We start from the raw sequence: 27,783 nt of genomic DNA, 5'->3' as shown, positions 1-27,783 counted from the left end.
ATCTAGTCACTTATGATGGAGCATGATGGAGGATAATGCGAGAAAAAGAATAAGCATGTGTGGGTCACTTTGCTGTACAGTAGAAAATTGACAGAATACTGTAAACCAACTATAATGGAAAAATAAAAAATTTAAAATAATAAATAAATAAATAAAGGATAATGGTTAAATTTCACTCTTGGGTTTAGCCAAACATATCTATTTGATAAAAGACCTTTTCTAATCGTAACTCTGGGATAACATGGAACACACTACCTGTCCATCTTTAGGTCACTGATGAGCATGCCTTCCATATCTTTATGAAACTCAACTGTGAAAACGACAAACAGGACAGCAAAAATGCAAAGCTCTGTAAGAGATCTCTACAAGAGATCTCTTGACAGGCTGACAGAGACTCTTTAAATGCACTTGTGCAGGCAATACAAATCCACCTATCTCAAGAATCACCTGGTTTTCACATCTCTCCCACCTTATCCTAACGTATCATTAAAAGACTGATGAGTCACTGTATTCTCTAGTCAATCCTATAATAATATTAGATTCCATTAGAGGCTAGTGATAGCCACAATATTTCTTAAATGCTCCACACCTACATATTTCAAGTTCAATTCTACAGTTTTATCAGGAAAACAATATAGAACTTATCAATCAGCAGTTTCTGGAATCTCAGGATTTGTGAGGTCTACTCATAGAAGACCACGCATGTATGTTGATGGTTGCATTTCCAAGGCTAAATAATCATAGTAACAATTTCTTTAACAGTAGTATATTATATTCTCTTCAGTGGTCTTGCTTAAAAGATTTCCCATCAATTTCAAAATTATTCAATAATATAATTAAACTGAGTTCTTCCGAATGTTTTATGTTTTGTGGGTTGATTTTTTTTTTTTCTTTGGCCTTGCTCATGACATGCAGAAGTTCTCGGGTCAGGGATTGAACCCATGCCACAGCTGTAACTAGAGCCACAGCAGTGGCAACGCCAAATCCTTAAGACATTGCATCATGAGGGAAACCTGTTTTTGATTTTTTTGATAAGAAAAGGCCAATGACTGAAGGCTATAAATATGTGCTATGCCTTCTTTCTTTGTCCCAACAGCTAAGCCTGACATAACTATGTTTAATTGCCTGGCAGAAGCAGTGCTGATTGAAAGAAAAGGAGTAATTATTGGCCCCATACAATAATTAATAACACTTTTTTAAAAAAGTACCAATCACTTGACAGGAACAGCTAATTTTAAGACCACAGAAAATTGGAGAAACAAGAAAAAGTGATAACTCCAACTTGAGATTTACTTGTAACTGACATTGATTTCTAAACATATACAATAAATTGGCTCTAATCATTCAAGCTTTACTTGAAAGCATTTCATCATTGATGAATAAGAGTTAGTCATTCTTGCAAAGCTTCACATCTAAAACTCATTTATAGCCATTTAAATTATCCTTTATAACATCTCTATCAAATCTTTCAGTGGCACCATCCCTGCTTTGAGCCAGATGAGGAAAATAAATCTTGGAGAGTTTGTATAATTTTCACCATCTCCACCACAAGGAGCTGCCTGGACTCCCACATAGGCTTTGAGCTGCAGGGTAAGAGACCCAACCCAGAAGCGTTGCCTCCCCCAAAAGGGGAGGAGAGAGTTGAAAGGAGAGACCTCTCTTCTAGAATCCAGTTTTCAGGTGGAGGTGGGGGGACAGAGATGCTCTTCCAAACTGAACAGAGAAGAGGATGCCAGCTGTGCCACACAAGAGGATGGCGAGCAGTTTTAAGAAATCCAGCTGTGGTTCCTCCTACCTAGACAATGAGCCAGTTGGTAACCTGGCCCTGATTAGAGAATTAACAAGTCAAGTCTACCGGAAAGCCTTAATCAGGCATGGGTGTGTTGGTGGACAAAGACTGCGTAAAGAGGGGAATTAAATGGTGATAATTAACTCAATACCCTTAACAGGAAATTTTGGGGTCTACAAGGAAGATGCCAGCTCTGTATCTTGGTGTACAACCACATGGAGGAGAGGACTACACTGCTCAGAAGATAGAATCAACCATAACTTTTTTCCACCATTGAGATCACCTCTGAGAGCATCTTAGCTGGGGGTTATCTTTATTTTTTTTTTTTATTATTTTCCCACTGTACAGCAAGGGGGTCAGGTTATCCTTAAATGTATACATTGCAGTTACAGTTTTTTCCCCCACCCTTTCTTCTGTTTGGGGGTTATCTTTATTCACAAAGCATTCGACCTTGGCTCTAAGATATACTTGTAAAAAGCACAGAAAGCATTTTTAATTTCTCCCTCAGATAAGACAGGAAAATAAGGAACAGAGTAAGAGAAAATAAGAATTTGGGGAAATAAAGCTTCAGAGAAAAACAGAAAAGTCCTGGCCTATTTTGATCTTTTTTTTTTTTTTTTATGAATCTATCAAAGAAGCTTTGTCCTGATTTTTTGTTGGGAGGTGGCGGGGGAGGGACAAATTTCAGTCCAAGGTGACCTATGTGAGAGAAGGCAGGTAAAAGAAAGTCCCCACAAGAGTAATGAAAGACCATAATCTCCCCAAGTTCATTGGCCACCACCTGTGAAGCTGGAGCAATCAATGCATAGTGCCTCCCAAAGCAACACATGGATCAAATGAATTAGTGTGAGCCCATCCCAGGATGCTGGGCATACAACACATTGGAGAGACGGTGGTTCATCAATGAATCCTGCCGGAACAAGCCTGACATCTGCTTAATCTTCTCCCTCGGACTCTGTACTGGATATTTCAAATGGATAACAGCTTGAAAGCTCCATGTGGACTTCCCTTTCGTTATGAGTATTTCAAATGCTAAATGTTATCTACTTAAGGATCTTACCTTGGCTCCATGCCCTGGCAGAAGTTAAGATTTTTCTGCTAATAAGGGCCTGGAGACTTTAGAAGACTATGGGAGTTTTCAAAATATTCCTACATATTCATAATAATCAAATTAATAGATCTGATGCCAGATGCAAAGTGGCATTTTATGGGTAGCTTTAAAACGTACTAATGGGGTAACTTCTACAGCTACTTTAGAACATGCAGCTATGAATCTAAGGCAAAACCTTGTTGCCTTTTGATCTTGGCTATATGTTCACTATTCTGAAATTAACTAATCAGAAAAGACTTGGGGAGTTCCCGTCATGGCGCAGTGGAAACGAATCCGACTAGGAACCATGAGGTTGCGGGTTCGATCCCTGCCCTTGCTCAGTGGGTTAACGATCCGGCGTTGCCGTGAGCTGTGGTGTAGGTTGCAGACGCGGCTCGGATCCCGCATTGCTGTGGCTCTGGTGTAGGCCGGTGGCTACAGCTCCGATTGGACCCCTAGCCTGGGAATCTCCATATGCCACGGGAGCGGCCCAAGAAACAGCAAAAAGACCAAAAAAAAAAAAAAAAAAAAAAAAGAAAAGACTTGGAATCTTTCTCCCCTGGAAAGATATTTGGCATTCAGGAAAGAAATTTAGGTTAAACACCTTTTAACTGTCCTTTCTGTAACAACTAAAAGCTTTTCCTTTGACTTATTGACACGGTTCACACCCACACGCAATGACTGCAAAATAAATCTTTCCTATGTGGCACATTACACACCCTTAGATGGACTAAGACATGCTATCCAAGTCTGCATTTTTATAGGCTTTAGGCTACTAAAAAGCCATCAAAATTAGTGACCACTGAGCAGCAGGTAAACAAGGTGAAGGAAAATCCTTGGTAAGTGTACTTCAGGATCTTCTGTAGTCAGTATAAACCTAGGCACTTTTTCTTAGAAAGCAGGGTCCTTACCTTCAAAATTCACGAACTACTCAGAAGACAACAGGAAGCAGGAGTGCAGAGTATAAGAAAGCCACCCCCACTGGTGAAGCTTTTGGTTGCAGAACGTGCAGGGTCCCTTAACAGCCAACTAGTGGAGCCACTGCTCAGGATGCACTAGCATGAAAAATCCAACTTAGGAGATCCTCAGATCTGAAGACAGGAGGGAACACATCTTGGAGATACTGTAGAGATTCCAGACCACCGTAACAAAGCGAATATTGCAATAAGGCGAGTGCCACAGACATTTTGGTTTCCCAGTGCATATCTATTGTGCGCAACAGCGTTATGTCTAAAAAACAATGTATATTATCTTAATTAAAAAAATTGCTAAAAATTGCTAGACATCATCTGAGCCATAATTTTTTGAATGGCGAAGGGTCTGAAATATCACAAGAATTACTATAGAGTGACAGAGAGACATGGAGTGAGCAAATGGTGCTGACAGATTTGCTCAAAGGAGGGTGACACAAACCCTCAATTTGTAAAAAAACAAAAACAAAAAAAAACCCCACAATATTTGTGATGCATAATAAACCAAAGCACAATAAAAAGAGATATGCCTGTGTACGTTTTTAGGATACCTTAATGAGGTTTAAAAGTACATTGCTGGGCCCATGTCTTTCCTTAAGAGAAGATGCTTGTGGTAACATTTTCCTCTTGAAAATGATGGCTGTTGTCTTCAGTCCATTTTTTTCTTTTAAGAGATTCAATCTCCCACAGTGATAAATTATACTTGGTTATAATTTTAATTTTCTAGTGTAATCATGACTCCTTTAAAGCCACCCTTCAAAATGCTAAGTCTCCGATAGTATACTTAAATATATATTTCAGTATAATTAAATACATATTTGAAAACTGATTAAAATACTAATTCTTTAGGGAAACTAAATATATCCTCCACATTTTATTTCTCTCAGCATAAGTGCTATTGTTCAGCAGAACTTTTTTTTTTTTGTCTTTTGCCTTTTCTTTAGGGCCGCACCCGCAGCATATGGAGGTTCCCAGGCTGGAACTGTTGCCACCAGCCTATGCCACTGCCACAGCAAAGCTGGATCTGAGATATGCCTGCGACCTACACCACAGCTCATGGCAACGCCGGATGCTTAACCCACTAAGCAAGGCCAGAGATCGAACCACCAATCTCATGCTTCCTAGTTGGATTCCTTTCTGCTGTACCACGACAGGAAGTCCTTTTTTTTTCAATAATGCTTGCCCTTGTGGTTAAGAACTTAAGTCTTTGGGGAGTATTTTTTCATTCATTCTTCCACATACACAATAAACATTTAATTGCATAGTTTCAGATACTCAAATGTGATGGTTTAATAATTATCTACAACCAAATTAAGGTTATTAATTTAAAGCTAATCTATCATGGTGATTATGCAACCTGAGTAAACCGAAGAGGGTGAAATAGTTCCTTTCATACAATATACAAGTGGCATTTTACCAGTTCCAATAATTTCAAAAGCACATATAAACATTAGAGCTCATATAATCGTATTTCATGATCACAAGGACAGCAAAAACAAGGTGGTTGCATAGCCTGCATGTTATCATGCCTCTGCACAGTCCGTATAGGAAACAGGGAGGCAGAAATTTCTTTCACTTCAACATCCTGTTATTGAAATTTCTCTGAAAGCTATTTGCTTTTTGAAAATACAGAAGCAAATGTTTTGGGATTTCTAGACTCTGACATCCCTCTGCTGTCTCGATAAAAGATTAATTTGTGGTCATTGCCCCCCACCCCCAGTTATTTTTGTGGTTTAATACTCTTCATGGTAGAATCGGTTAACAACAACAACAAAAATCTCAGGTCATTTCTTGAGAATTTTCATGAGCTCCAACTCCTTGGCTGGTTTTTGTCCTCCAACACAAAGGCCAGGGCTACAAAGACAGGTAAGGTGCTGGAGTTCCCTTCGTGGCTCAGAGGTTAACAAACTTGACTAGGATTCATTAGAATGTGGGTTCAATCCCTGGCCTCGCTCAGTGGGTTAAGCATCCGGTATTGCTGTGAGCTGTGGTGTAGGTCACAGATACAGCTCGGATCCTGCGTTGCTGTGATGTACGCCGGGAAGTGTAGCTCCGAATTGACCCCTAGCCTGGGAACTTCCATTTGCCACAAGTGCAGCCCTAAAAAGCACACACACACACACCAGGCAAGGTGCAATCCTATTTATACAACCTGCTTAATCTGGCCTCCAATTTATCACAAGGTTCTGCTGGATGAACTTATTCCTTCAAGGGTCGGTTATACCCTGAACTGTGTTCCTGTATGAGGGCCAAGACTTGTCTTGTTTATACAGGGAGCTCTCCCATTCCTTGTGGCCTGTCCACATTACCTCCATAAAGGGAAGGGGCCAAGTATCACATTTCCAGATCACTTGGACATATTTATAGCTAAGACATCTCCACTATAAATTAGTTAAGAGAAGTCAATTATAAATCCACAAATACATAAGTATAAATAAATCTTTGCACTATTTAACTCAACATCTGTTCAGCACCAATTAAATGCCAGGCACAATGCAAGGAGCTGAGAAATCAGACAGGTAGAGTCTATATCTGCACTAAATATACCCCACTGATCAGGAAAAAAACATTTTAATACGAGAGACTACAACTATAATCAAAGTATGGATAAACTGTTAATGGAGGGAGCACAAAGGAGGGAGATATTAATTTAAGTGGGGTGGATTCCTTAGAAAAACTTCAAAGAAAAGGTGAATGTTAACCAGGTCATAAAGTATCAACTATTTCACTAGGATATAGAATAGCATGGAATGATCAGGAAACTGAAGATTGCTAATATTTTAGGATCACTAAAGCATAAGGGAAAGCAAAGAAAAATGAGAGTGGAAAGGATAAATTGAAGAAGTCTTAAAAGCAATGCTTAAAAAAACTAGTCATTGTTAAAGGATGCTAGGGAACCAAACCCATTCTTTTGAAAACTGGTATTAAACAGGGAGGGAGGTAAAGAATCAAGCACCGTGTTTTACTTTCCCTATACAAGCTAACGGCTGATTAAACAAAGGAGAGAGTTTCTCTCGAGAGGTGAGCTCTGGCTGATAAATGAAGAAAGAATCACGGAATAAAAATACTGCCAATATACAACACCCAGTGAATTAATGCATCTGGGCCCTGAGCATCAATGGATGCTAATCACACCAAAAAAAGAAAGAACCTCACCTTACAGGCCTCCAGATGAAAGAAAACAACTCAATCAGTGAAACAGTCTTGCCTCAAAACCCAAACCCTAACCTAAATCTGGCCATACCCCTCATCTACAGAAAATACACCACAAAGATACTATCAGCAAAGTGAGAAATAAGGCAAACGAACCAGGTTTTGTTTTTTCTTGTACCCTTACATGAAAACAAGTGAGATAAAAGAGCACCTTTTGATTAAAAGAGACTTCAAAGACACAAATTGCAAGATGTGGATCCTGATCCAAACAAACTGCAAAGACAAAAAGAAAATTTATGACATTTTGATTCTATTAAAAATTTGCCCAGTGATGATACTAAGAATCATTAATTTGTTCAGATGTATAGTGATATTTTCTGTTTTTAGAAAGTTCTTATCTTTTAGAGATTCACATGGAAATATCTATGAATGAATTACCATGGCATCTAGGATTATATTAAAAATTATACTGGGGGAAGCACAGACGTCACTCAAGTTGAAAAAGAATGGCCATTAGTTAATAATTGTTGCAGCTAAGTGATAAATGACTGGGAGCTTTATTATACTATTCTGCATATTGTATATATATTTGAAATTCTCCATAATAAAAGATTACAAAAAGAAAAAGACAGAATTTAGTATTTAGCCCATATAGGATCTGAGATTGTTGTTGTTTGGTTTTTTGGCCACATCTGTGGCATACGGACGTTCCTAGGCCAGGAATCAAATCTGAGCCACAGCTGCGACCTATGCCACAGCCGTGTAAATGCCAGATCCTTAACCCACTATGCTGGGCTGGGGATTAAACTCATGTCTCAGCAGCAACCAGAGTCACCACAGAGACAATGCCAGACCCTTAACCAAATGTGCCTCAGTGGAAACTCCAGGATTTGAGATTTTGAAACAATAAGATGTTTAAAAATAGCAGTATTAAAGATAACATTTTGAAAATGGCCCATAATACCAGTTTAACTAGTGTTTTAGATCCTTTTGCGTATTTCCTCCCAGAATGTGTCTGTGTTATAGACAGAGTCTGAGAAAGGAAAGAGACAGGAGAGAGGTATGCAGTGATTGTCCAGGGAAAGATTATATAACATAAAAGAAAGAAACTGGCAGTAGCAAACTTAAGGTTAGTAGAAGAAGATCAGCTGGCAAAGGAGGCTCACAGAGAACAGTCAGAGGGATCAGGGTAGTAGAATAGGGCCAAAGAATTGAACATAAAAGCAAGTCAAAGATGCCAGAAAGGTAAAATCTAATGCTTAGAAGTCATTTTCTGGAGTTCCCGTCGTGGCGCAGTGGTTAACGAATCCGACTAGGAACCATGAGGTTGCGGGTTCAGTCCCTGCCCTTGCTCAGTGGGTTAACGATCCAGCGTTGCCGTGAGCTGTGGTGTAGGTTGCAGACGCGGCTCGGATCCCGCGTTGCTGTGGCTCTGGCGTAGGCCTGGGAACCTCCATATGCCACGGGAGCGGCCCAAGAAATAGCAACAACAACAACAACAAAAAAAAGACAAAAAAAAAAAAAAAAGAAGAAGTCATTTTCTACATAAGAATCTGGAAGGCACTGGTGACCTTTTCCAGTGGTAGTTTGAAGAATAGTTTCCAAGAGCAAAAGCCAGCTTACAATGGGTTGAGAAATAAGGGAGCTTTTGAGACATATGTCAGTGAAGAAAACAAAAATAAGGGGCCACAGCCTAGAGAGCATCAGGGTTAACTGGAGAGCTAGAGGCAGTGAGTGTGTGAGAGGCTGGCTGTCTGAAATGAGGGATACCTCAGTACATTTACAGAGAGACTAAGGGGAACAATAAGACACATAAGCAGATACTGAAGATACCGGAGAGGAAGTTTCATCTGCAAAGAATATCAGCTTGTCCAAGTAAAGGCTTCATTTATACTAGAGGTTTTTAAAGCTCTTTTGATGTTTTGATTATCAAACAATATTAAGACTTGTGATTTGCCAGATACCTAAATGTGTCATCTTCTGTTTTGTCTTGTGATTTATTTTCCCCTTGAAATATACCAAGCCATGATTACTCTGGTTGGTATTTTCCCAGAGACAATCAAAGGACGATGAGGAAACAAGTCTATCGAATTTTTCATCAATTAATCTCTGTAATATTCTCTGAGACTTACATCCTACTCTCACTTAAACATGACACGAGGCTTTTCAGGTGGGATTCTGCTGAGGATGTGAAACATAAGGTCCATTCATTCAACTAAGGGGCATAGACCGAGATGCAGGGCCAAGTGGTCTAATGGCCATAAACCACTCACTACAAAGAAGTATAAAACATTCAAGTGGAGGAGAGTTTGGGAAAAGCAATAAGGGACATGTGAAGGATTGTAAACTTTCCAACCAGAAACGATAATAGTACACTAACTAGGGGCCTGAATCCTAGGGCCTTTTTTAGGGTCAGTGAGGGCATCCTGATCTTGGGCAGATTAAGAAACTTGACCTCAAGTTCTCTGCAAAATGCAAGGTGTTAAAGGAAATTTCTGAAGTCTCTTCCCACTTTTAAAAAATGCTATGATTTTCTACATTGTGAAGTAAATGCTGTATTAAAAAAAAAAAAAGATCTCCATGGTTTCCAAATTCGGTCTTAAATCTTTAAAAGAGTACATAGTAATCCATGGAAGGTTTTCTAAAGAGAGAAGAGAGTCAATAGAACTATTAACCTAATGAGGATAAAAAGATGGTCAACACCAGAAACATCACCTCCTTCCTTCCAATCGTAATTTTGGGAGAGTAATCTACGAGATAACGCTGATTTTATTACATAAGGAGGACTGTGCATTCCTCTTCTGTAAAAGTGGGGAGGGGACTTGTTGTATGATTCTGAAAGTTGCTGGACATCGAAGGCAGGCTTGGTAAGCAAGAGTGAGGCATCCTTGCCTACGATTATCAGATGACCTAGCACTTTCAAATAACCCATCACAAGATCAGCAACAGTGTTCTTTGTTGTTATTGTTTTTGTTTTGGCCAGGCCTGTGGCATGTAGAAGTTCCCTAGCCTGGGAATAAATGTTCGCCACAGCAATGACCCGAGCCACAATGGTGACAATGCTAGATCCTTAACCCACTGAGCCACTGGGGAACTCCATAATCAGCAGGAACAAGTTTAATGTTCCCCTTTATTTTTATTTACTTATTTATTTAATGGCCATTCCCAGGGCATATAAAAGTTCTGGGCCAGGGATTGAATTTGAGAAGCTGCAGCAACCTATGCTGCAGCTGTGGCAACACTGGGTCCTTTAAACCACTGCGCCAGGCTGGGGATCGAACCCACACCTCTGCAGCAACCAGAGCCCCTGCAGTCATATTCTTAATCCACTGCACCTCAGCAGGAACTCTAATGTGCCCCTTTAATTAAAATGACCCTGGAAAATAAGAAGAAAGAGGAGGGAACTTGAAAATGGAATGGAGCACTTTATAATCCTGAAATTGCGTCAGTTCACCTTGAGTACAATTTGTCAGATACTGAACATTTTAAACTAAAGTGTACTTACAGCGACACTCTGCTTTGATTCCCAATATGATCTAAGGTTAGGCCAACTGAAAAGTGAGATTTTAGAAATGTGTGCTGGAGTAAAACATATGCTACGGCTGTGGATTATAAATCACTAAATTCTTAGACTTCACAAGAACACCTACCAACACCAGATCTTCATAGAACACAAATCATAAATTAACAAACAAAAAGGTTAAGACTTCGTCTATGATACAATGAATATTTTTGGCAGTTTGTATCATTAATCATTAAAAATCACAATTTACCATTCATCACTAGGAAATTGACCCAGTCTAGTCTTTTGATTCCAAGTGTATGCTCGAGGACCATGCCTCCTGGACCACCTCTCATGGGCCCAGGAAGAGAAGATAAATTATTAGCCAGATATGGCCATGTTCCAGGACAAGAGAGCCCTATGTTCCTTCTTCATATCCTCCATGAGTACACCCTTAAGATAATGCAATGCAGTAAATGGGAGCTCTCACAGTCACAATGGCCTTGTCCTAGCCCCTGGTAAAAGGCATATGAAAAAGCCTAGTAAGTTGGTACACTGGTGAACAAGTGCCCTTGGACAGACTCTGAAGTACCAGCACTTCTCAATACTTTCTTCAGTTCTTCTGCTTAGGAAATGATGTAAAGCATGAGTTGATCGGCACTGTGGAAATCACAGCCAGGTCTCCTTGCACCCATCGTTCACAGCCAAGTACCCAAGTACTGTGGCTACACATCTTATTTCTCATGTTCCTCCTTTCACTGAACTGTGATACCGTTATCAGAGGGTCATAGGAAGCTAAAAATGGAAGAGTTAATACTGCTAATTTAGATTTTTTTCTTGAAAAGATTTTATCAGTACTGCATCAGTTTTAATTTGATGTGATTCCTCTCTCAACAAAGTTTCATCAGTGGTACCAAAAAAAAGCATGGGTTCTGGCACTGGTCAGACCTTAATTCACATGTTAGCTCTGCTACTTCTACATCTGGAAGATGAGAGGAAAAAAAAAGTCTATCTCACACATTGTATGGATTGAATAGAGGATATTTGTATACTGTGAAAGTATCCAGCATATGCCGAGCATGAAGTAGAGTTCAATGAGGTTTCCTTCATTCCTGACAAACCAGTTTGATAAATTAACTGCAGAGATTCGTGTATAAGAGCTCTCTTCATCTCCAATAAAGACAATGGAGACTTGTCTACATTTGCCATCAGTTGTTGTTTTTCCTGAAGCTGTTTCCAGCCAATCAAGAATGCCTTCTCTGACCCACCCACCCTCAACTCTACTCCCTCATGCCTGCCTTCCTTCAAAGCTCAACCCAAATTCTCATTTCGTACCATCATCTAACACAGTGTTTACATATAGGAGTATATACCACATAAATATTTTCAAATGTTATTAAACAAGACTAAAATAATCGAAGAATATTAAAAACAATTAAACACGTTTAGAAGGAAATGTGTATATGTACTCAAAGTGACATGATGGTTTTATAATATTTAAAACACAAATGGGTCAACAATTTAATTTTCAAAAAACAATACATGGAATTCCCGTCATGGCTCAGCAGTAAAGAACCTGACTAGTATCCATGAGTACAGGGGTTTGATCCCTGGCCTCAATGAATGGGTTAAAGGATCTGGAGTTGCTGTGAGGTGTAGGTCACAGATGCGGCTTGGATTTGGAGTTGCTATGGCTGTGGTGTATGCCAGCAGCTGCAGCTCCATTTTGACCCTTAGCCTGGGAACTTCCATATGTCTCAGGTGTAGCCCTAAAAAGACCAAAAAAAAAAAAAAAAAAAAAAAAAAAAAATTAAATAAAAAAAGTTCCATGATTCTAAATACTGAGGTCTCAAACCAGAGCACTCTAGTATTTACATTACTTATTTATTTAAGTAACATCTGAGGACCCCATGCATACAATTTCTTCATATGACCAAGGCAAGGAAATTTCCTTTTCTCTGTGTCAACAATTCTGAATATTTCCCCCAACCCAGCCCCCGCACATCCCCATCCTCTATGTCTTCAGAATTCAAAGGCAAAAAAAGTCTGTTGTCTCTGAACACTTCAGTAAATGCTTTTCAATTTTCTCCCACTTAATAGAAGGATCTTTGACTTTATCTGGGAACATCTCATTGTGCAGTCACCTCTAGTGACCTAAAGAAGCCTCTAGGGGTGATTTTTCTTTGTGGATCTTGACACTGCCTTGAAAGTTTACAGTCATAAATTGTTACCCACTGAGAACAATTTCTCAAACTTGGTTAAACAATTACATAGACCCCAAAAGAAAACCACCCTCTACCTAATCCACGGCATTATCATGCCCCTTAATTCAAAGAAAGCACAGCTGACATCTTTACTATCTTAGAGACATTATAAAGTGAAATTACAAAATGTAACTAGAAGCTACAAAAAAGAATCTTCAAGCTGGAGGACAGCATTTGTTATTTGGTGGCACCTTCTGGGAAAGCTCGATATTGCAGCTCAGCTCTGTTAAACATAAATTCATTCCCACACAAAACCAACGGGGGAAAATTCTGAGAGCAGGGAAATAGTGCTGATGATACACTGTAATATTGTTAAATCCAGAACCATAAGGATCTGTTTTATTTTAAGCAAATATGGATTGGAGGTTCCTGGATGTTACACAGCACTTCCCTCACTTCCAACTGGGTATGCCCAGTCCTCCCATGAGGAGGACCTGTCACCTCCTAAAGGCTGTTGGCAGAGCCCAAGCCAAGAGGTAGTTCAAAGAATTATGATTCAGAAGTGGAACAAGAAATATGCTATCAAAGGCTTTCACAGCAGTGATGCCCATTTCATGAAGCACATCTCTGCCATTATAATATGAATTCCTGGGAAAATATGATTTGCTTCCCTCCCAAACTCCTCAAGTACACTCTCTACCAAGTGGGAACAAATTCTGGCTCTAACACTTTTAGTAATTTATTTGTTTGCTTTTGTCTTTTGCCCTTTTAGGGCCATACCCATGGCATATGGAGGTTCCCAGGCTAGGGGTCAAATTGGAGCTACAGCTGCTGGCCTATGCCACAGTCACAGCAAAGCTGGATTCAAGCTATGTCTGTGACCTACACCACAGCTCTCTGCAATGCCAGATCCTTAATCCACTGAGCGAGGCTAGGAATCGAAACAATGTCCTCATGGATACTAGTCTTGTTCCTTAACCACTGAGCGACAACAGGAACTCCTGCTCTACCATTTTTAAACAGTGGCAACCATGAGCAAGTTTCTCAACCTTTGAGCCTCAGTTTCTCTATCTATATAATGGGGGTAATAAGAGTCTCTTTCATAGAGTTTGAGGCTTACATGAGTTGAAACAAGTGAAGTACTCAGAAGGGTGACCAGCACATAGAAAGCACACAAGGAAAGCTTAGCTACAAGTATCAGGCATCCTGAAGATACGGTTAAAACTAGCCGTGCAAAGACCATGTTGAGTCACATCACTGACTTTGTGTCTTGACATGACAGATGGGACAATTACATAATGATAATGAGCCCTGGAGTAAAAAACAATAATGCACTGAATAGGCAATGAAGCTTCTTTGAAGGAGGTTCATGGAATTTATTGGGAAAGAGAAAATTCAATACAAGCAAGTGAAAATGCTGAGTGTTGTCAATTATTGATGACAACCCACTCTGCAATGATCAGGCCCCCCTGCCTGTTCATGACTCCCAGATACCTAATGGCTTCTAAGGAATTATTTAACTTAAAAACTGAAAAACCATGTGGGCTTACTTAGCATGGCACCCAAACAAGGAAGGAAAGAACCTTTAAGTCAGTTTCGGAGTTCTGTTTTTATTTTTGTTTTTTTCAAATCTCCCTTTCAATTGCTTCAAATCCTCTTTGGAATAAATGAAGGAATGTGGCTGAATAAATGAACAGTTGATCTTCCAGGCTGAACCAGCCTCCATCTGATTACATACAACACAGAGTTAGAAAACAGGTCAGGTGAAAACCTCCACGCCTCCAACGAAGTTAACGTTCTGCCAACTATGTTCATGAATGTTCCACACTGGGCTACCTCTACCAGAGAAAGAACTGCACCCTTTCAGGTATGTTTACCTTCAGCTATAAAATGCAGAGAATGGGAGTCCAGAACGAAAGCCCCCCCTTGGAGAGTCAGGGCAGCCCTTTAATGAATGGCCTCTCCAGCTGCTCACTCTCCATCCTTACTGACTTTACAGCTCTTGCATGTGCTGGAATTACAAGTCATTAAAAAGCCACTTTGAAAACACAATAAAGACCTTCTTCTCTGACTGCGACAACCTTCCATCACATAAAAACCTGAGGCCGGTGCTTCAACAGCAGGACATTTACTGCCAGCTCCAGACAGCATAATCGGGACAAGGGACAGGGTGGGGCCAGAGGAAATGAGGCACCACAAAAGAAGGTAAGTTTCTTTTTCTTTCTTTCTTTCTTTTTTTGTTTTGTTTTGTTTTGTTTTGTTTTTGTTTTCTTTTCTTTTCCAAAGAAACTTCTGCTCAGGTGAAGTCTTTACCCTGTATCTAAACCACCAGCCACCCTTGGGAAAACCTGCTCCATTTCGTGATAATTCATCTTTCTTCCTTAAGATCTTTTCCAATAAAACACTTTGGTAAAGTCAAACTATCAAAACACAATTAAAATCTCATTTCTCACACTGCAGGTTGAAGTATGTAACATTTTACCAAATGCAATCTGCCCATTTACAAGGCAAGATAATTAAAACTTTTAACTTCTATACTTTTAAATTATGATTAAATCTCTACAAAGCAAGGTAAAAAAGTGAAGGCAATGAACGATAAGGAAATTACTACCACAATTGAATCTGATCATAAATGGCTGCTTCAATTTTCTTTTACTGTTTTTTCCCTCCTTCTCTGCTATAAATACCAAACTTCCTCATCACAAAATAAGATCAACTCAATAAACTTCCCTTTAGTGGAAGAGTTTTATAAAAAACAAAAACTAAGGAATTATAGGAAGGGTAGAAGATTTTTTCTTAATTGTCAATTAAAGTTTAAATGGGTTAATACAAACCGCAGTTACGAATCTTTAGTTGACCAGATAGACTCAGTTCCTCACCCTTTCTAGCTGCCACTTAGTGATAATCACTAGTAAGAACAGCCACTTTCCATAAGTGACCATTCTGGCCACAAAAAGATGAATTCCTAAATAGAGAACAGCTTTACTCTACTGAGAATTACCTAAGTTCTTGAATGTAATGCTAACATTTATGGACATAACGAAAACATGCCCTTACCATGCTTCCAGTCTTTACTAAGTGCTCACCCACTCTGCACCAGGCATTCCCCTCCCTACCCACCACTGTCCACCCGACCTCCCAAATTCTTCTGTAGAGGAAAAGTACTGATAGATTTTTCATGTAACAACATTAAATTTCTTTATAAAATGAGAAACATTTCAGGAATTATAAATCCTATTTTAAAAACGACTCATACAGTCATATTAATAGTAATCTAAACTTGTGGCTGCCTGATGGGAGGGGGAGGGAGTGGGAGGGATCGGGAGCTTGGGCTTATCAGACACAACTTAGAATAGATTTACAAAGAGATCCTGCTGAGTAGCATTGAGAACTTTGTCTAGATACTCATGATGCAACAGAACAAAGGGTGGGGAAAAAAATGTAAATGTAATGTATACATGTAAGGATTACTTGATCCCCTTGCTGTACAGTGGGAAAATAAAAAATAAAATAAAAAAAATAAAAATAAAAAAGATGAATCATTTCTTAGGGTGTCTTCTTTTAATAGTAATAGAAAGAAAGAAAGAAAGAAAGAAAGAAAGAAAGAAAGAGGAATGGAAGGGAGAAGGAGAGAAAGGAAGAAAGAAAGGGAGAGAGGAGGGAGGAAGGGAGGGAGGGAAAGGAAGGAAGGAAGGAAGGAAGGAAAAAGCAAGCAAGCCAAGAAAGAAAGAAAAAGAAAACAACCAAGTGCTTACCAATGCAGTGGTAGCTAAGTCTTTGCCTGTTATCTCATTTAATTGAAAAACTAAAGGATCCTGGGAAACTTTGGCTTAACTCTTTATTTAAAACTGATGGAGTTCCCATCATGGCTCAGCAGAAATGAATGTGACTAGCATGCATGCAGGTTCGCTCAGTGGGTTAAGGATCCAGCGTTGCCATGAGCTGTGGTGTAGGTCCCAGATCTGGCATTACTGTGGCTGTGGTGTAGGCCAGTAGTTACAGCTCTGATTCGACCCCTCCCTGGGAAGCTCTATATGCCACAGGTGCAGCCCTAAAAAACAAACAAACAAACAAAAACCATGAGACACTCTGTCCTGTATTTTTCCAGTTACCGTGTTATACATGCACATCAGTATCAAGGCCATATACCTCCTCAGGACAAAATTCAGAGCAATGTGACATATTTCCAAGTACTCTTTCACATTTAAAATATTTACCTCATACACTTGAAAAAGGACACTAGAATTCTGCAGTATTTTTGAATATCACAAAATCTCTTTCAATGTTAAAGGTTATAATGACTGGCGGAAGCCAAATCATGTAACAGTGGCTCACCACCATTCTTTGTTTAGTGTGCTAAGCCCTTTACCCAGATTGACTTTTCCCATAAAAATCTTACAAAGTCTTCTATGATCTCTGTTTCAGAAAATGAAGAAACTAAGAAATATAGAAGGTCAAATCCCAGATCCAACTAAGAAATACAGAAGGTCAAATCCAAGCTCAAGATCACTGATGGAGCTGCAATTTAAAACACAGCCTGACACCAGAGTGCTGACTCTTTAATTACTTAATGTCTTTACTATATACCTATCTACCTTAACTACTTACCTACCTACTTATCAACAAATAAGTGATTCCTCAGAAAACATGCAGACTTATAAACCATGGATGAACTTCTTTTATCTCTACTCACGTATAAAGCATGTAAAAACTGTAACCAAGAAGAACCATGTGAATCAACAATCTAAGCTTCCTAATCTATTTTAATAGCATTGCTTTTTATTTTTCATATAAAACCTGAATCTAACTTAATCATGGAAAATCTTCTTGAAAAACTTCTTCCTTTTAAAAATAGAATTACCATCTGATCCAGCAATCTTACTCCTGGGTATATATCCTGACAAAAACATAACTTACAAAGATACATGCACCCTTATGTTCATAGCAGCACTATTCACAATAGCCAACACATGGAAACAACCTAAATTGACAGATGAATGGATTAAGAAGATGTGAGATATATATGTAGATATATATAGGTATATACAGATATGATGGAATACTACTTAGCCATAAAAAAGAATGAAACAATGCTATTTGCAGCAACATGGATGCAACTAGAGATTATCATAATAAGCAAAATCAGAAAGAGAAAGACAAATATATGATATCACTTACATGTGGAATCTAAAATATGGCACAAATGAACCTATCTATAAAACAAACAGAATCACACCCATAGAGAACAGACTTGTGGTTGCCAAGGAAGAGAAGGCATGGAATGGAATGGGATGGATTAGGAGTTTGGGGTTAATAGATGCAAACTATTACATTTAGAATGGATAAAAACAAGGTTCTATTGTAAAGCACAGGGAACTCCATCCAATCTCCTGGGATAGACCATGATGGAAAATAACATAAAAAAGAATGTATATATATATATATGTGTGTGTGTGTGTATGACTGGGTCACTGCTGTATAGCAGAAATTGGCACAATGTTGTAAACCAACTATAATTAAAAATTTTTTTTTCCTTTTTATTTTAACTAATCTGTACCAAGACAAGATGTTTTCTTTATAGATATAGCAGGTAATAATCTTTTATCCCCTGGCCGTTCCTAATTCTTCACACTTGCCAAATTTCTCTTTATGCCTTTCTTCTATTTCCAAAGTCCATGATCTCTGCCTAAGTCTAAAATTACTCTCTGGGCCATCTACCACAAATGGACATAAATCTGGTTCATACTCAAATAATGACACTGGAAAGGTCCTTAGACAGATCAGGTCACCTGATGTCACTTATTCAGATAAAGACACACTCATCACCAGAATGGTACCCCCTGAAGTTTGGCCTGTGTTGAGCTATCCAATCAGTTCCTTGCCAAGGGAGGATATACAGGCTTCTTAGTGCTATTACAACTGCTTCCTATTCCTTCAGTCTCATCCACAGAAGGGACACCAGGTAGGAGAAACAAACAAAGGCTACCTTTACCATTGGATAAAGGGAATTTCAGCCCTCTTTTATCCTCTTTTGGGCCCTGGCTTATTTGGAAACACTTTTGTCAATACTCTTCTGCTCTACCACCTATATTTAGAGAATGAAACCAATAGTAGCAACAATAAAAGTGCTGCTGTCAGAAAATAGACAAGGAAAGTACAGTTGTTGATTTTTATACCCAAATAATACCCAAAAATCTTTAGAGGCTTTCTCTGTAATAATACACAAAGCACATTACAAAAACTCCTATTTTGATCACTGGATATGTGGCTCTAATATGTCACGAATAATTTCAAAAATTTGCTACCTACTCTACAGAGTTACAATTCTAACTCCTCATTCCAGAAGATTTTTCAAAGTATTGCTTTGGATAAACCTATCAGATTGAAGTTTAGGAAAAGCCATATCTTATAAATCATATATAAAAGAGACAAACAAAAATAAGAATATGCAGAATTATCTAAAAGGAAAGATCACCTGTGATAATTTCACATAGAAAGAGCATTCAGTAGTGCTTTACGAAAGCCATTTGGTCTTTGCATAAATTAGTAAAGATTTAAGAAGGGTGCATTTCAAAATTTTGGCCATGACATATTATAAGAAATATACACATAGTCTTTGAAATAAGATTTTCATAAACCACCATTACTTACCCATACTAATTACAATGTATTCTGATCTTTTTTTTTTTTTAATACTAGTGATGGCATGTTAAATTTCATGGATCACCAGTAAATCACAAATTACAATTTGAAAACTGTTCTAGAAGAACTGCAACATAACAGAATATGGAGAGATGAAGTTGCTAAGTTTGAGAATCTTGATAGACTAGTAATACTCCAATATAAATGAACATTTCAGGGTAATTTGAAATAAAAATTGAACATATAAAAATGTTCCAAAGAACATCTACATGAAGAGCAAGTACTGAATTAAGAGGAAAGGTATAAAGCAAAGGAGGAAAAACAAATGCTGGAGATATTGGGACAAACCTATTAGCTCTCATCTCTATTTCACAGATATCCAGTATTTTATAGGACACTCTGCTCCTAATCTGGTCGGCTATTAAAATTTTGAGATTAGCTATAGAGAGCAGGGAGGAAGGAGGTGGCCTCTGAATGGTATATGGATGCCATGTGCCAAACCTAGTTGGCTTTCCACCCAGAACAGTGCAAATGCAGAAGGCCTCTTACCCTTGGCCAGCATCTGAACTAGGAACCTAGGTGGAGCTTCCCTATGAGACAGAAAGAGAAGTATTCTAAAACTGTCAGCAATTTTCAGCCTGACATCTTCCTTGACTGTTGTCTAGAAATACTGACAACTCAACTTAAGGAGGTTATTGAGACTGATCATGACTGTTAAGTAAGAGTGAAGGCCAAAGCTAGAGAAAAACAGGAAGTGAGGAGATAACTTCATAGCAAATAATGTTCACTCTCCAGAAATAGAATGGAATACTTAAGTTATTAACAATTCTGTCACCAGAAATATAAGATTTTTTTATACTGGTAGGAGGTTATAACAGGTAATCTGAAATTCCCTTACAACTCTGAGAAATCCATAATTTTAAGTCATTTTTTGTTTTGTTTTGGTTTTTGGTTTTATTTCTGCTTTTTAGGGCTGCACCTGTAGCTTATGGAAGTTCCCATAAGCTAGGGGTTGAATCGGAGCTGTAGCTGCTGGCCAATGCCACAGTCATATCAACTCAGGATCTAAGCCACGTCTGCGAACTATACCACAGCTCACAGCAATGCCGGATCCTGAACCCGCTGAGCAAGGCCAGGGATGGAACCCACATCCTCATGGATACTAGTCAGGTTCGTTAACCCCTTAGCCACAACACTAACGCCCCATAATTTTAAGTTTATGTCTCAAAATTAAATAACATTTTGGAGGGTTATTAAATGGCCAGATGGTCTTTTAGGAACACACAAAAATAATCCTACTCAACAGCAAAACTTGTAATTAAGATCATATACACTGCCTCTTCCAAATCAGTAGCTCTAAGACAGGGGAAAAATTAAATATTTCATTTTCATGGCACATACATACATCAAATCTATCAAGCTAAACATTTTAAATACATAGTATATTGTTACATCAATTTTGCTTCCATGAAACTATTACAAAATACTATCACCAGTTTTCAATCTCTGTAAACAAATTACTTCTTTCCACTGATCAAAAAGATCAACATTATAGTTGCACCCTAATATTTTCTATGTCTTTTAAAAATTTATTTTCTGGTGTATTCTAGTTTTATTGCATTCTTCTCACTTTCCTAAATCAGCAGTCACTGAAAAGCAGAGTAACTAAGCTCTGAGGAGCATCTAGATTTTTCTGCTGGTATTCAAACAACCCCTTATTATAACTCTGAAATACCTTTCCTTTAATAACTTAAATAATAGCCTAAACCTCTACAGATCCCTTAATGATTTCATTTCCTTCTTTCCATTAGTTAAGGAAATTCATTCCTAGGCCATGTCTACTTCCATGCTACCATTTTTAGGGTGTACCTTTCATTTGCTTCCCTCTGACTTTACTCTGAAGCTATTGCAAATAAAATCTGAAAGCTTAGTAAGGGAAAGTAGGAAAACCAACCAGCCTACTCACATCAGATTTAGAGGACATATTCTCCTCCACGTCGGAATCATTGGGATCCACAATGTCATCAAAGGGCGGTAAAGCTGATTTCTTCTTCTCTGACGTCTCACTCTCAACTTTGACCTTTCCCATCTTGACATGAGATTTATCTTTTATTTGTTTTTTATCAGCGGAACAAGTGAGTATCAGTGGTGGCGCGCTAGAAAAACTTTTAAATAAAGCCTCTGAGCTACTCTTTTTCCTTTTTTTGGCTGAGAGTTCTTCAGAATCTGAAATGGGGGGTCTTTTACTAGGAGCCTTCTTATCTTGCTGTCCACTGGTGATGGTGAGTAAGTTACTGTCTGGTTTTGGCTCTTTTGACATGGGCTTCGGTTCCTTGAAGGCCATCTTAGGAACGATTTTTTCTTCTTTCAGTGGTTTATTTTCTTTGGGTTTCTTAGAGGATTCTTTGGAAGATTTGTTGTGATCCCTGGAAGGTTCTTTGAAGGCACTTTTATGTTCTCTGGAGTCTTTAGAAGGTTTTTCCTTGTGCTCCTTCATTAATTTGTGAGGCTTGGAAAAACTGGTGCTGCTGCTGCTGCTGCTGCTGCTGCTGCTACTGCTGCTGCTGCTGCTACTGCTGCTGCTGCTGCTGCTGCTACTGCTGCTGCTGCTGCTGCTACAGCTGCTGCTGCTGCTGCTGCTGCTGGTATGGATACTCCTGTTAGGGTCCTGCAGAAAGGCAGGAAGAAAACAGACCTCTCAAAACAAAACGTCGATGAAGAAGCCAAAGCCAGTTTCCTTGCACTCAGCTACTCAAAATGATCCTCTGCTGATTGCTCCCAAATGTATTTTAATAGAAACCGACAACCACAATAGAACAGGTGGGAGTAGAGTGTGCGAGCAACAGGGAGAGCTGGCTACTGTGATCGAGGAATTTAATGAGGCAAGCTGTTTTCTTAATCATGACAAGCATGGCGTTTGAAACATTTCAATTCAACAAATGTTCACTACATGCTTGTCCTAGAACAGACAAGGCTGGATAACACATGGCCCCTCTCTTAATAACTATGACACATCTATGATTCATAGCTGTTGGAGGAGCCACCTATAAAGGGCTATTACAACGAAAAGGAGAGAGGGAATTAATTCTGTTGGTGGATGGAGAGGAGAATCATACAGAAACTTATGGGGAATTAACACCTCAGTCAGGTCCTCAAGCGTAAGCAGGTAATTTCTAGAAAGACAAGAATGAAAAGGTACATGGATCCAGGGACTAGAATGAACTAAAACAATGAGAGATCACAGCACAGATTTTATTTGAGGAGCAGCATCCAGCAACAGGAAAGGCTGAGAAGGAAGTAGAAAACAGTCCAAGGTCAAATAGTGATGTCAGATCATATTAAATTTTAAGTGAGTTTTTAATATGAAGAATCACAAAACCCAAAAAAGAAATTATATATATATATATTTGCTTTTTACGGTTGCACCTGCAGCATATAGAGGTTCCCAAGCCAGGGGTTGAATCGGACCTGTAGCCACTGGCCACAGCCACAGTCATGCCAGACCAAGCCACGTCTTGACCTACACCACAGCTCATGGCATTGCCAAATCCTTAACCCACTGAGCAAGGACAGGGATCGAACCTGCATCTGTATGGACACTAGTCAGATTCCTTTACACTAAGCCACAAAGGGAACTCCTGAACAAACTTTTTCACTTAAGGAATATATCTCCCATCTACTAGCAAAGAAAAAAGAAAAGGAAGAAAGCAAAGAAAAACCTAACAGAACAAAGATTTCACCTAATGGTCATCAGATGGCCTGAAAAGTCTTTGGCAATTACTCATTGTATAATCATGAGGAAAGAGTTAATAGCTGCCTATTTCATTTTAAATGTGTTACTAACTTTTCCGCTCATATAAACACCTCATATAAACACCTCAGAATATATAATTTATAAATAATCTTTCTATTTAGGAACAAAATCTAAGTCTATACTTACCATATTTGTAAACCTCTATCATTAATAGTAAGAATAAGAAACAGAAGTAGATCCTGGACATGCAAATCCACACCAATACTAAAAGAAGAGCTCTTTCTTTCTTACTTCCATCTCCTAATGGAACCAAAGACAAATAAACGCCCAGATTTTCAACTAGAACTTATAACTTCAGGCCTGCTATTATGTTTCACCTCTAACTTGCCCATTTAAGTCCAACAATACATAAACCAATCCTGTATTCCTTAAATGTATAGCAGGACACAGGAAAGATAATAGGCTATGTTCTTCATGAAAATGAACAATCTACTAATTGGGCCCATGCAACAAAATAAAATAAATATGAAAAACCCCAAAATATGGATAAACATCATAAAGTGATACCCCCAAGTGAAAAATTAATTGTTCCATGTTAGCAGTAATATCCATTTTATTTGTCCTCTATTTTCTTTCCTTTTTTTTTTAGGGCTGCACCCATGACATATGGAGGTTCCCAGGCTAGGGGTCGAATCAGGGATATAGCCACTCTCCTACACCACAGCCACAGTAACGACAGATCCGAGCCATGTCTGTGACCTACACCACGGCTCATGGCAACGCCAGATCTGATCCTTAACCTACTGAGCAAGGCCAGGGATCGAACCTGTGTCCTCGCAGTCAGATTCATTTCCGCTGAGCCACGAAGGGAACTCCTGGAATACGTGTTTTTTACTACAAAAATTTTTGTCTTATTTGCTCAACAACAAAATGGCATATACCAATTATTCAATTTATTTTTCCCAAGTGAGCATTTGGTTTCAAAAATCTGAAGTGGATAAAGTTACTAAGCAAAGACATGCTTTTATGCATTAAACTAGATAATTCCTTACAGAACATCTTAATCTGAGATTTAAAAGCAGAACGCTAAAGATAGTATGTATTCTTATTACTGAAATGACATTATTTTATAAATTCTATTACAAGACATTTCCTGGCATGTTAAGCAATATTATAAATAATTAAAATAAAGTATAATGGACAAACTAAATTAAGGAAGAATACTTTGTAATCTAATACCCTTGAGTTGTTTATTATTTTTTAAATTTGGTTTGTTGACCCACTGAATTTTGGCAGTTTGCAATCAGTATTCTAATTATGGCTCTAGAATACCCAAGCATTATGGTTCAATATTCAACCTTCATGAGTATTACACAAATTTTTATAAATGTTATTTTTAAAAATATACAAGTTTTAACCTACCAACACATTTTCTAGTGTTAAGCATTTAAAAAATGGTAATCTTTCAGCACCAAAAAGGAAAAAAAAGGACTTCAAGAGGGGGCTTTCCATGATTTATTCTTAAAATCTTTTGTAGGACAAACTAAAGGTATATGACAGAGAGTCTTGTGTCATAGGAAGTTCAAGTTCTCATCTTAATTACATACATATGATGTTAAGTACAGAATTCCAGAAATTTTAAAACTTTTTACTCACCCGGTTGTTCTAGGTATTAAATGCCCATTATCTCCAAAATTTTCACCCACCCAACAAATCTTGGTATAAGCAAGTGACTCCACCATTCTTTTTCCTTCCACTTTACCAAAAAGCTTTCTTAAAGCAATTCAGAGTTAAGAAGATAAACAGATTCCAAAACAATACTCCAGACAAATAAAAATTTAGGAAAAAAAAAAACACAAAAAGATGAGAGAATGGTTTCTATACTAGAGGGCTACATTTTCCTTGGCCTGGGGAAAATGGCAAAGTTAAAACACATGTTACCTGACTATATATTCATATATGTAATAAAGGTAAACAGCGCCTTAGATACAAAGTCAGGAATTAAATGGTTACTGACACAGAATAAAAGCTTTTACTGATTCTCAGCCTATCTGTCCCATATAAATTGGGGATAAAGTCACTGGCTTTTAAAAAATTTGTACTGAACTATTAACCTCAATATTAAGTGCCAGTAAGCAGCACAGACTAATTACCATTCAATGTGAAGTTTACACATGTTGTATAATTCAAATTCTCTTTGCCTGAGGCTGATTAGGACAAGCTGAATATCAATATTAGGGAGAGCTGTGTGCATAATTCAAATCTCAAATATTTAAGGCAAATGGCTGTTTAAACATAAACACACATATATTTATACTAACTTTATACCCTGTGAATATAGGGTACAGTATTTTCTTTCATCCACTGAGATTCTACTGAATGCTTCCTTGTCTTAATTTTCTGGAACAGAATGAGTCCCTTTAATTTATAATCTCTTCCAATACCACTTGCCAGCAAGTCCAGTAGATGGTTTAAGAAAAGAACAGGTTTTAATTATTGGCCAGAAAAATGTTTTCTGATTATATGTGACTTTCAATTTCAATGTTACCACCATGTCTTCTTCCTAGCACCACTGATAACTCAAAGCTGATTCTTTCTCCAGTTCCTATTTCTTTATTTACCTATCCTCTTATTTTTGGTCTCTGTCCTACTTTAACTGGCTTCTGTGTTGTATAAGATATTCAGATTATTCATATGTTAATAAAATTTATACACAAGTAAACTCTCCCAGAAGAGTTTTATTTATCTAAAACCAATAAAATCTCCAAAAAGAGTTTATTTGTTCAAAATGCATCTTAGAGAGTTCCCACTGTGGCTCAGCAGTTAACAAAGCTGACTAGAATCCATGAGGGCATGCATTTGATCCCTGGCCTCACTTGGTGGGTTTAGGGTCTGGTGTTGCCGTGAGCTGTGGTTATAGGTCAAAGATGCGACTCAGATCTGATGCTGCTATGGCTGTGGTATAGGCTGGCAGCTTTAGTTCTGATTCAGCCCTCAGCCTGGAAACCTCTGTATGCTCTGGGTGAGGCCCTAAAAATCCACCCCCCCAAAAAAAATGCATCTTAAAAGGGCACCTCCTAGAAACTGCAGTATAGTCCAAGAGGTTATGCATAGGAAGGAGTGGTGAAAACCATGATAGTCAAAGATAGGCTTTCCAAATAGAAATTTTTTTTCTGTAATGCTTTTAAATACATGACAAATGGCACAGAGGGATGAAATCCCAAAGGAGAATATGAATAAAGTATAAAAATTCAGGATTCTAGGGAGAAAAAGAATCTTGGTTTAATTTACTTTCTTCCACTTCCATCCTAAATCCAACCCATTTACGTCTCTTGAACCAGTCCGTTCCATGGGCCAGGAGGTGTGAGTAGGGCCTAAAGAATGTGGCAATGGAATTATAAGCTTCTTGAGAGAGGACTGGTGTAGGGCTTGTTCTGCTCTGGGCTCGAAGAAAGACCCAGAAGAGTTCTACACATAGATAACTGCACAAGTGTGGCCAGTCTCCTTGGCCCCAAAGGTGTCCAGGAGGGACTCAAGAAAAGAGGGAATCCCCTCCCCCTCTACTCCTGAGGCTGCAGATTTAAGAAGACCAGAGGCAGACAGAGAGTCCTCCACGTATATATGAAATAAACAACATACCTGCTGCTACAGTGTAGGCTTAGATGCCTGTACTATCCATTCCATACAGGATTAAGGAACCTAAGGTCTACTAGCAGCTCAACCTAAACCCCAGTGCAGATATAAATAATATACCTAAGAATAACAGAGAGGGAGATCCCTGTCATGGCACAGTAGAAATGAATCTGACTAGGAACCATGAGGTTGCACGTTTGATCCCTGGCCTTACTCAGTGGGTTAAGGATCCGGCGTTGCTATTAGCTGTGGTGTAGGCTCGTGGCTGTAGCTCCGACTGGACCCCTAGCCTTGGAACCTCTGTATGCCCCAGGTGGAGCCCTAAAAAGCAAAATAATAATAGTATTAATAATAATAGTAGCAGTAGTAAGAGACAATGAGGGAGCGTACACTTAACAGATCTCTTGAAGGATGGAGACAAATTATTGAGGACAAAATTATTGTGACTACTTAAGGACAGTCAATTAGAATGCAAAAAATAATTTTTACAGATTTTTGGAAAATTAAATAAAAACTTAAAAAGTAAAATCTTCAAGCTGAATAATTCAGTAGATAAATTTAAGGAGAAGATGGACTCTAACTGGTAAATTAGAGTGAATGAAGGCTGAATTGGAAGAAATCTCCAAAAAAGAAAATAATGAAAAGACCATTTCATATAAAAAAAAATCTAGGGGCAGAACAAAACATATGTTCAAAATGAAATGTATTGTCTTCATTGTATTTATTAGTTTTAAAAAGAGAAAAAGAGAGAAGAGAGAAGCTAGTTGTAAAAATAAATTAGTACTCACTCTGAGAAACTAGAAGAAGATATAATATCAAACATAAGAAAGAAAGTAAAAGAAACAAATGTCACCAACATTTTATGGTCTAAAATAATGGTCTTAAAAGTATATTTAGGAATCAAATTCTGAAGAGAAATTTATCAATTCTAATTTTTTTTTTTTCTTTTAATTTTAGGGCCACACTCTTGGCACATCAAAGTTCCCAGGCTAGGGGTCCAGTTGGAGCTGCAGCTGCTGGCCTATGCCACAGCCATAGCCACACC

The 27,783-nt window shown here is 38.4% G+C and overlaps 1 protein-coding gene and 1 long non-coding RNA gene across 5 annotated transcripts in view; both read right to left on the bottom strand.

Moving 5' to 3' along the window:
• Nucleotides 1-27,783, bottom strand: part of MLLT3 (MLLT3 super elongation complex subunit) — a 287,600-nt gene that overhangs the window by 46,007 nt on the left and 213,810 nt on the right. For all 4 annotated transcript variants that reach the window (XM_013993522.3, XM_084984047.1, XM_003121886.7 and 1 more), the window contains exon 5: nt 21,318-22,019. In XM_013993522.3, the coding sequence (XP_013848976.1) occupies nt 21,318-22,019 (702 nt within the window). The remainder of the gene's footprint in view (nt 1-21,317; nt 22,020-27,783) is intronic.
• On the bottom strand, nt 879-10,944 carry LOC146406998 (uncharacterized). Its single transcript, XR_014820984.1, has 3 exons — nt 5,852-10,944; nt 3,423-4,903; nt 879-3,136 (listed from the first exon to the last, which is right to left on the bottom strand). It is a non-coding gene; the product is annotated as an uncharacterized LOC146406998 (long non-coding RNA).

This window comes from Sus scrofa, chromosome 1 (assembly GCF_054392235.1).
Source record: "Sus scrofa isolate SSC_HxYL_T2T_F1_AM1 chromosome 1, Sscrofa_HxYL_maternal_Yorkshire_Landrace_v2.0, whole genome shotgun sequence".
Classification (NCBI taxonomy): Eukaryota; Metazoa; Chordata; class Mammalia; order Artiodactyla; family Suidae; genus Sus; species Sus scrofa.
This window is presented reverse-complemented; position numbering and strand designations above follow the sequence as displayed.